Source organism: Primulina tabacum, chromosome 8 (genome assembly GCF_025594145.1).
Source record: "Primulina tabacum isolate GXHZ01 chromosome 8, ASM2559414v2, whole genome shotgun sequence".
Taxonomy (NCBI): Eukaryota; Viridiplantae; Streptophyta; class Magnoliopsida; order Lamiales; family Gesneriaceae; genus Primulina; species Primulina tabacum.
In genome coordinates this window covers 11,988,144-11,999,316 of record NC_134557.1, presented here as the reverse complement: position 1 = coordinate 11,999,316, position 11,173 = coordinate 11,988,144, and the positions used below count along the sequence as shown (strand labels likewise).

General features: G+C 34.9%; 1 protein-coding gene across 1 annotated transcript; it reads left to right on the top strand.

The window, feature by feature from the left end:
• The first annotated feature begins 6,836 nt into the window (after positions 1 to 6,836).
• LOC142553758 (uncharacterized) lies at positions 6,837 to 11,163 on the top strand. The gene is made up of 7 exons (XM_075664239.1): positions 6,837 to 7,203; positions 8,103 to 8,276; positions 8,345 to 8,437; positions 8,522 to 8,590; positions 9,534 to 9,740; positions 10,585 to 10,710; positions 10,803 to 11,163. The coding sequence occupies exons 1-7, from the start codon at positions 6,940 to 6,942 to the stop codon at positions 10,959 to 10,961; spliced, it is 1,092 nt and encodes a 363-aa protein (XP_075520354.1). The 5' UTR covers positions 6,837 to 6,939; the 3' UTR covers positions 10,962 to 11,163.
• Positions 11,164 to 11,173: the final 10 nt, after the last annotated feature.

The following is an 11,173-nucleotide window of genomic DNA, read 5'->3' as shown; positions in this document are numbered from 1 at the left end:
CAAATAGACTGAAAGCAGTTCTTTTATACTTCTTGCTGATGCTGAAGTAGTGTAAGAAAATTTTTGAAAGTCTCCGAAAGAATGGATGCTTTGAGGAGATAATCTTTCAAATCACCTCTGGGTCGAGTCCACCAGAGTAGTTAAGAATACTTTGCACTTGGTTTTATCCCCATGGCAATGCAACATAGCGATATTTTCAAATCGGGCCAGATGCTCCTCAGGATAAACATTCCCATCATAATACTTGATCTTCACGGATTTGAAATGCCCGGGCAGAAGTTCCCGGACGATGGCTTCAACAAAAAGGCATCCCTTAGTAATCACCCGGGCATTATTCCGGCCTTCCATCTGTCCCTCCAAAAACTTCATCTTCTGCCTCCAACTCCTCCAACTCCTCATCCACAGAAGGGGATTTGGAACAAGCACTAGACTCCCTCTTCTCCATTCTCACCTCCTCTTATCTTCCCTCTTGATCTCGCTCCTGCTCCCCTTCGGGCTGAGTAGCATGATGAGAAAGGGCCTTTCTTGCTACGGCCTTCTCCACTACATCGGATATAATCCGAGCCAACTCCTCAGGTGACAAAGTAATAATAGGTTGAGGTCCTGTGAGTGGAGGACCATCTTGACCAAAAAGAAGTGGGTTTTCTCCAGGGACCCGAGAATTTTCCTGGTTTGTTCTTCTAGTAGAGCCATATCAACGTCTTGAGCTCAATTTCTCACAAACGGCGCTAATAGTGTGATTCGGGCGAAAAGGGTGAGCGGGCAATCCACCGGATCCTAATGTGAAGATGATGAAGGAAAAATGAGTTGTATGATATCATGAACACAAGAAAACAAACGAGTGAATGGGCGCCGGAAGGGTGTTCGGCGTGACCACTCTGATGCTTAAGTTATCAAGTTGAAGATGAAGAAAACCAGTGTAGAGAAATAAATGCTACGGGTGTATATATGTGTGAATATATGTCAAGATATATCCCCCCCACATAAATGTAAAGCAAACCTGCATTTATATGAAAGAAAATGATGAATTTTCCTTGTTTTCAGTGCCTACTCACCACTTGTAGCCGCCATCTACTTGCTGTCATGTCGTCTTGAATTTTTCCTTACGTCAAATCAGCAAGATTTTGTTAGGTACACTTATCGAGAGAATATATTACCTATTTCCGCACTCAAGTACAGTGCTATTACCGAGGCATCTAGGGTAGAGAGTCGTCATCTGGGAATTTTCCCGAGAGCTCGGGCCTCTGATTGCCCGGCAAATGATGTCCCAGGCACTCTCCTACCCGGCTATTCATGAGCCTCTTCTGTAGGCTTACCCTAATCCAGATCATCCATTTACTATCTCAGATTATCCATGACCGGGCCCTTCCAGGGGTATCAAGTATCATTATCTGCAACCATACAAGATAAGTAATTTTGAAAATATCATCATTGGCATCATTAGACAAAACAAGTAGGAAACAACTTTTATACTATTCTTTATATGAGTTTCATCCAAAAAATCAACTACCTATGACTAATAACAAAACCAACTGCACTTGCATGGAAACAAATTAATAATTGCTTAAATTTATTAGTTACAAGATCAATATCACATTTAACAACATTGCAAGTTTTTTTTGTCAAACATGGTGACATTAACATCTTATTCTATGAAAGCATCCTTTATATGTGGCATGAATATCATACACCACGAATCCTTGCCCTCCATACTTTGTGATAGTTTAACTCTACAACATAATCTCTTTGTAAGTCTTTCTGAATTATACAAGGACAATAACATGACTCTCCTCTCAATTTGTCTTCACCACATTAGCGATCCAAGTTGCATCGGCTCTAGGATGTCCTCTACTACACAAATTGTTCTCACCACATGTATGCTACAAGTTGCATTTTTAGATCCCAAAATATATTTTCTGATTTATATTTTGATGTCAGAGTAGCTGCTCAGCAAGCCAACTTGTATCTTGGGTTTTATTCTCTAATATAAAATAGTATTTATTTTAATAATATTTTATGATTTTATCTGATTATAACATTTATTTTATATGTATGCCCATGAAAGTTGCATAGGTAAAGACATTGAATACACTTTAGTACCATGAGGTTAATCATTCATCATGAAATTCATCATGTGTGTACTGTATATTCTAAATGCATTTATACTCGATTCAACTGCCTAAAATAAGGATAAAGATCACTTGAGCTCGAGATGAGCATCTATTATATAAATGTGACGTTTAATTGGTAAGTGCATTAAGATGTCCATTAATACATATGGGCGATCATGAGATGAATCACTGAACAACCATCTCTCGAACTTTTCAAGTGGTTATCATTTATCGAGTGGAATATTCCGCTATTATGGTTGTACACCTTTAGTCCTTTGGCATGGGACAACATAGAGCTTCTACGTACTAGCGCTGCATTTTGATTCGTTTACCGACTCTAGGAGGGTCATCAGGTCGTGAGATTGGGTGCAGTCCCGACATATGTAAGAGCCGATGCATTGTATTCAGGGATTCAATTCTCATCTACATATGTAAATATCATATATGATCTGATGAGTTAATAGTACAAGGAACCTCTGACCAGAATAAGACATGTGCATTATGTAAATGTGTTTCTTTAATTATGCATATGATGCCACTCTGATTATTTAAAGATACACCACATTGTTATCGAATTCATTGGTAACCCACGATATACCAATGGTTGCATAGTCGATCAGGAAATATGAATGAAAAGACCGTACTGTACACTAACCATAATCTATTGGTTTTTGCAGGCGCTATTAGTGATACCTAGGGATTATGAGATGATGTTATTAGGCATTCTTACCATGTTTCGATGTGTGCTATCAGACTTTGGTTCTTACATTCTTGTGATCAAATGATTGATGCACAGAATGTGACAAACAAGGGTAAGCTCATATATGAAAAAGTGTTGTTTTAAATCACATAGATTGTGAACCCACAACTAATTATATCTTGAACTTTTGAGGGTCACACATATATTGCATTGTGTGTTCTCGTTGAGATAATCAAATTCAAGAAACTGAATTTGGCGATTGTAGTTTGATGGAGATCAAACGTATTGCTTATAAAGGATTTTATAAGTAGTTTCCATATTTGGAAGTTGTAGAAGTTAGCATGAAGGTTAATTAAGTGAGGATAGTGAAACTGTCTAATTTAGTGAATAAAATTCCAAAATTGACAGCTGCCAAAAATGAATTAGTAAAGAATTTTTATCTTTGAAATTTTCACTTTTCACCATGATAACAACATATGAACCGTCGTCACATCGACAATGGCTGATCATCGATTAAGATTATGATGAAGCCATAATTAATTAATAAGCAAATATAGAATTTACTAATAAAATAATAATTAGTAGTATTTTATTGCTAAGTTAAAACCGTCAAGGAATATTCTAGATACTCTATGATACATGAGTTGATAATTAATTCATTTTCATAACATGTATTATTTTATTCAAAAGTTGAAAAGATACACATAGATATTTTGACATGGGAAAAATAAATGATAAATAACGAGTCACGATATCATGTTGATTCATTAATTGATAAATAATAAATATACGAGTAAGTCTTTTGTGTGATGGTTTCATGAATCTTTATATGTGAGACGGGTCAATCCTATCGATATTCACAATAAAAAATAATACTCTTAACGTAAAAAGTAGTAATTTTTCATGGAAGATCCAAATAAGAGATTTGACCCACGAAATCGATCCGTGAGATCGTCTCACAAGAGTTTTTATGTAAATATATATTATCAATAGTTGATACACACAAAAAATCTAAAGAGATCTAGCCTTCATTTTTCCTCTTCTCTCTCCTCACTCAAAATTGTCTCTCCCCTCTTTTGAAGACCCACAGCCGAGCCTCCTTTCATTGCTGCACCGCCGCTATTGCCAGCCAACATCACCGTCGTTGCCAGCCACCATCGCCGCCGCAATCCTGCCGGACTTTTCCAATTCCGGTGGTCCTACATCGACGCAAACTTCGTCATGTTTTCTAGTGCAATCTTGATGAGCAACATCGTTTCTGATCGTGGACCTTGTTAGATGATTGAAAAGAAGGAGAACGATCCAATAGATTAAACATGAGATAGTTGGAGTCATCGTTTAGAAGGCAAAGATAAAATTCATAAACATCATACGTACGAAATTTAATTGAATCATACGACTCCCAAAATTCTTTTTGATTGTCAAAATAAATTTAAACTTCCGTTGCATTTTGAGTGCGAAAAAATGGTACTCCTACATTAGAAGCATAAATTCTTGATCCACAACTATTTTCAATACAAATAGCAATAACCTTTTCTGTATCATTCTTTCTATATAAATGAACGTCTTGTAGCAACAACATAAATGTTCATACATTTTCTACAATCAACATCTTTGAATGTTTTTGTCTTTCAGATGAAATTAATCCAAGTATCTAGGGTATTCGACAACTGGCCTTGTTCGACCTTGTTATCAGTCTTTTTATTGCGTGTCTTCCTCATCAATCCAATTATTAAGTTGCAACCAATAAGAATAAGTATAACATAAATAATGCAAGGAATTAAATTTAATTAAAATTAGTACTTCAAAATAAATGATATATGTGCATTACTGCTAAAAATGTTTTCAACTCTATGAAGTACTAATCAACAAGAAAAACGTATATAACCAAAATATTTTCAATAATTTCACAAAACATTTTCAATGTTTTATTTTACATCTAGCAAGATCCATACACATATGAAGATGAATCATGTTAAGGACACCATCATCATCATAATCATCGTTCAAAGACGCGTACATCTTGTGTTGTGGAGCTATATATTACGGAATCATAGATTTAACTATAATCTCAGCACATTTTTTCTCAAAACTCACAAATATATTCATCAAACGAAAACCACTGAAAATTGAAATCATAAAAAACTGCTTCATAAACTTACAACTACACAAAAAAGCATGATTGCAAGGTCCACTTACAGATTCTATTTTTCGTTTAATCCACAAAACATAACATTCAATTTAATAAAACAAAAGCTTAATATCAAAGATGAATTCACATAACATTCCAAAAAACAAAACCAGTCAGTAGTATGCATATTTTAGTACTTTAAACAATTTTCAATAATCTTTAACAATTTAACAACTTTACAATTAAATAACTAAAATGAAAATTAGAGATAAAATCGTTATAATCAAGAACTATAAGGATTTTCTAGATAACAACTCCATAACTGAAATATATGGAATACAATCCCACTAAAAAATCGTAGAGCAAGTCTCTCGTGAGACGGTCTCACGAATCTTTATCTGTAAGACGGGTCAACCCTACCGATAGTCACAATAAAAAGTAATACTATTAGCATAAAAATTAATACTTTTTTATGGATGACCCAAATAATAGATCCGTTTCACAAAATATGATCCGTGAGACCGTCTCACACAAGTTTTTGCCAAAATCGTAAAGCTTCAGCAAGAACTTCGCGCCTTCAAATCGTCTTCACTGCTTTTTCACTCTGCTTTTCAAAGTTCTGCATTTATTCTTTCAAAATTCTATGTCGCCTAGCCGATTATTTCTTTTAAAAAATGAGGACAAAATGGCATTTTGGAGAATATTAGGGACTTGATACAAAGAAATGGACTTTTTCAGGGACTCGAGAACAAATTTATGCTGACCCAGGGACTGTGAACAAAGTTAAAAATGGTGTTGAGGATTTAATGCTAATTAACCGTTTTTGTTTTGATTTTATAGTTTGACGAGAATAATTTAATATACAAATACTGATATCAATAAATAAAACCTATAAAAAAAACTCACAATCAACATAAAATGTGTGTTTGGATAATTAATTAATTACTATTAATGAACATAATTATTAGAATAAAATAATCAAATATGACATTTAAATATTCAATTTTTTTACGAAATAAATTATTTTAAAATTAAATATGCAACGACATCTTAATTTATAAATAAAAAATAAATTATTATTGAATAAAGAATTATTCAATATTCATGACAACTATAATAATATATATATTAAGAATCAAATATGCAAAATAAAAAATAAAAAAATTTGTCATTTAATCTAGAGTAGGTATCTTGTGAGACGGTCTCACGAATTTGTATTCGTGAGATGGATCAACCCTAACGATATTCACAATAAAAAATAATAATCTTAGTATAAAAAGTAATACTTTTTCACGGATGATCCAAAGAAAAGATTTGTCTCACAAAATACGACCTGTGAGACCGTCTCACACATATTTTTGCCTTTAATCTAATCATGACATATAAAGATATAGAAAGATAATAATTAAACTTTCTGTTATGAATATTTTTTGGCAAAAACTTGTGTGAGACTGTTTCACGGGTCGTATTCGTGAGACGAATCTCTTATTTGGGTTATCCATGAAAAAATATTACTTTTTATGCTAAGAGTATTACTTTTTATTGGGAATATTGATGTGTTGACCCGTCTCACAGATTAAGATCCGTGAGACGATCTCACATGAGATCCACTCATATTTTTTTGGGTTATTCAAATTCAAATCCAATCATATCTGATCAGCTTTGAGAATATTTATTTATACACAATGAAATCCAATCAAATCCCTTAAAATCCAATTCTATTTCTGAAATCTAATTAACCAAACGATTAAAACCAAAATTTATAAATCCAAATCTCCACAAATATCTCCAAATCTTTGTTTTTCAAACAATGTGAAAGCGTAGAATAAAATAATAATAAAATTATAAATAAACTAAAAAATTTCCAAAAACTCAGTTAAAACGCGTGTGGGTTATGTTTGTATGTACAAAAGGGGAAAAAAGCAACTCTCCCGCCATACATCGAGCACCGCCTTCCAGATCAAGAGCTGAGCCCCCATTCCGACACTTTTACATCAATGGAGATTCCGGTGATCGATTTAGCGCCGTACTTGGAATTCTCGGAAAACCTCAATTGCGCTGACAAAAATGAGCTGGATTTGAGCCTGAAGAATATGTGCTCCGAGGTGAGCCGAACGCTGAGAGATACGGGAGCTTTACTAGTCCAAGATCCCCGCTGTACTGCTGAAGACAACGATCGGTTTCTTGATATGATGGAGATGTACTTCGAAATGCCTGATGAGTTCAAGCGCCGGCAAGAGCGGTCACACCTTCACTATCAGGTCTGTTTATTTTCAATTTAGGTTGGATTTCGTATGATAGAAAATGGGAGTTTTGATTGGAGATTGTTTCTGTTGAAATTTCGAGTGGGATTTATTTCTCGCACTTTTATATTTATTATTTATTTCTGTCTAGATCTCGCACTTTTGTATTTATTTATTCCTGTCTTTTTGTGTGAGAGGAGTGTAGAATAGATTATACTGTTAGCTACAACCTAAAACTTCATGCCACCTAATAACATTGCCACTACTTTATGTGACTGCATTCACACAATTCAAGTTAACACTTATGGCTTTGAACTTTCAATTGAAGCAGGAGTAGATGGGCCATGGAAAGTAGCAAAAAAAAAATGACGGCTGAATTGATCTTTGAATGATATAATCATGGAGTCAGATTAAATCAACACAACTATGAATATTTAAATATCTCAGCTTCGCTTGTTTTTTAGTGATGAATATGCTGCTCACTTATGTAAGGCTGGGAATGACTGCTTCTGTGAGTTTCATATATTTAGTTTAGAGCATTCTTATGCATAGACTCTTCATCTGGTGACTGGATGATGAATTTTGCAGTCTGGGCACTAATATCTGCAATGTTTAGTTCAGCACCAGAGAAGTGGGATAACCACAACACTAAATTAACATAGATTAAGCTTGATGTAGGTCTATGTTTTCTACATGTTTGGACCTTATTAGATGAGTAGGATACGTGAAAATGTAGAAGCTCATTTGTTTAATTTATTACATTTTATACATCTCCACCGTATTTAACATTGGCATATTTTTCTTTTGTCATTTCATAAATTTCTCCAAAATATATTGCTGCAAGAACACCCAGTCAAGTTTCCTGGCAGGGCACCATTACAAACCTGAACTCTTTTTTTGATATTATGTTTTCGCAGGTAGGAGTGACACCTGAAGGCGTTGAAGTGCCTCGTAGTCTAGTTGATGAAGAAATGCAAGAGAAACTTAAAACAATGCCTGAAGAGTTTCAACCATCCGCTCCCACTGGACCAGACCCCAAGTGGCGTTACATGTGGAGAGTTGGTCCACGGCCTTCAGTTACTCGCTTTAAGGTCACCTTAGATAGGTTTTCACACTGAGATTTTTGGGATTTTAAATTCTGACATGTCTTCATCTCTAGGAACTTAACTCCGAACCTGTAATACCTGATGGATTTCCATCATGGAAGGATACTATGGATTCATGGGGAAACAAAATGATATCTGCGATAGAGGTGAGACATCAGCCTTACAATTTTTCTTGTTTCTCTTTGAAATGGATAGTTGTGTATCTTTCATATTTGTAATTCTGTTCTCAGGTCGTTGCTGAAATGGCTGCAGTCGGCTTTGGACTGCGAAAGGATGCTTTCACTTCTTTAATGAAGCAGGTTGCTGTTCTTCATAGCCTGTATTTCTATTTCTTTAATCAACTCATTCACGATCAATATACCTTCGTGAACAAATGATGATTATGATTTATAAACCTCCATCCTTCATGGGAAAGGGTGCTGATACAGGGCTGGAATGCCATTTTATTTCTTTGGTACTGTAAGGTGGATAATGTAGGTCTGTCTAATTTCTCATGCATAACCTTCCTGATAGAAAATTTTGTGCTTGTCTCTTGCATGGACTTTGCATATGATGCCAACTCAAAGATTTATGTTCTAGTGTTGTATTGTGCACATCACCTCAAATGTCATTTTATAAAGATGTTTACCTTACATAAGTGAAATACCCGTAAATTTAGTGAATCTCAGTTGATAAACTTCTGAGATTAAGTTGTGGTAGAAATTACGATAATAGTTCTCGTAACTTCCTTTTGAGTCTTGTTGTAGTTTATCTTTCATATTGTTATCATATTTATGAGTACTTGTGGTTCTTGCAAGGTAGAGACCATAAATATCTGCCTAAATATTTAAATTATCCAGGGTGTTGAGCTTAAATGTCTGGCTAATTTATAGTTCGGCCATTAAATTCTTTTCTTAGCATGTTTGCACGTTCAACTTCAGAAATAGTGAAATACAAGAACTGAATAGTATTTTTGGCAAAAAATAACCGAATTACTGTAAAAGCTCCGTCTACCTGTCTGACCAAAAAACTTTGTACTGAGTTAATTTCTCTCATCTATGATTTCCACTCCCATCTTCTCACTAGGAGCCTGAAATCCACGGATCTCTTTCTTTGTGTTTTTCCAGTCTGACACAAATAATACTCCTGCCTATTGATGGTTTGAAGTGTTGTATGAGAATTTCTCTTCTCTCTTTATTTTCTTTTTTTAATGCACGCTTCTTAGCTTGACGTACTCTTATGCAAGAATAATTCTAATTCCAGGGACCGCACCTACTTGCTCCAACAGGAAGTAACCTAAGACGACATGGTCAAATTGGCACGGTGTTTGCCGGATATCATTATGATCTCAATTTTCTTACCATTCACGGCAGGAGTAGATTCCCAGGTCTGAATATTTGGTTGAGAAATGGGCAAAAGATGGAAGTCAAAGTTCCTGTGGGATGCCTGCTCATTCAAACAGGAAAGCAGGTATGAGTTATTATAGGGATGATGACGGGTCCAGGTTGGGGCGGGTTTGGCCAAACCCAGGACCCGACCCGCGAACCCGATGAGTTTAATCCAGGTTGGACCCGTCGAAAATATATAATTTTATATGTATTCAATAAAATTTAAAAATTAACAAATGTTTAGATTTATATGTCCAAATTTATATTAATTATGTTCAGGACAAAAAAATATTATCACATGTTAAAATATATTGACTTGTATTTAATTTATAACCAAAAAAACTTGTAATCATATGTTTTCAAATTAAACATATAATAATAATAAAATTAATTAATTTCAATCCAAAAATTTTATAAACTAAAATTATAGATAAGATATTACTTATTTAGTGTAAAAACAGTAATTATATCATTAATAATATATATATATATATATATATAGATTTTATATTTTAAAGATATACATATTTGGTCGGGGCGGGTTTGACCAAACCAGGACCCGCCTTGAACCCACTTGTAGACCCTTTAGGTCGGGTCTAAATCCGCTTCGTCGGGGCCTGTTTAATACGGGATTGGGTTTAGACTCGACCCATTGTCATCCTTATTTTTTGGCATTCACAAAGCTAAATATCTTGATTAAATAATATTTGTGAGCTAGTTGTGGGGTATGTTGGTATTCTTTACTTGTAAAAACTGGAAAAACATAAAGAGTAACTATTTATTTTGCTTCTAAGGTGACTCGGGTAAATGATCCCCCCTCCCCCCGCTTTATTATCTTTAGATGATTTTCCTCCTTAATTCTCCGCCGTTTTAAGACTTGTCATCCTTCTTCCAATCCAAAACCTTAACCTTTCCTGCTTATGCAGTTGGAGTGGTTGACCGGTGGAGAGTGCATAGCTGGAATGCATGAGGTCGTTGTCACCGACAGAACACTTGATGCAGTAAAACTTGCTTCAAACCAAAACCGAAGCCTATGGAGGGTATCCTCAACGGTGTGTACAACTAGGACACTTGCCTGCTCTTACAGTTTTGTTACCTAAATATTACTAACTAAAATCTGGTCATATTGTTGCATTGTATCTAGCTTTTTGCGCACATAGCATCAGATTCAGTTTTATTACCACTAGGCCACTTTGGGAACTCACCCGTATCCAGCAAGTATCCTCCAATATGTGCCGGAGAATTTGTAGAACAGGAGCTATCAGCTATCAATCTGAAAGGGAAGAAAGAAGTCGCTTCATAACTCAAGTGGAGAATCTGTCCAGAATGAGCGACCAAGGGAGGTGAAGTTTCTGTATTTGCTCAATGATTTGTTATCAGCAAAACATGAATGCTAATGATCTTGTTTATGTTTCTAAAATTATTTGGGAATGGATGGAGAGGTGCAATCTAAAAAAATGAACAAATTACAATCATTTTTTTTGAAAATTTTAGCTGAATAAATAGTTGTCTAAC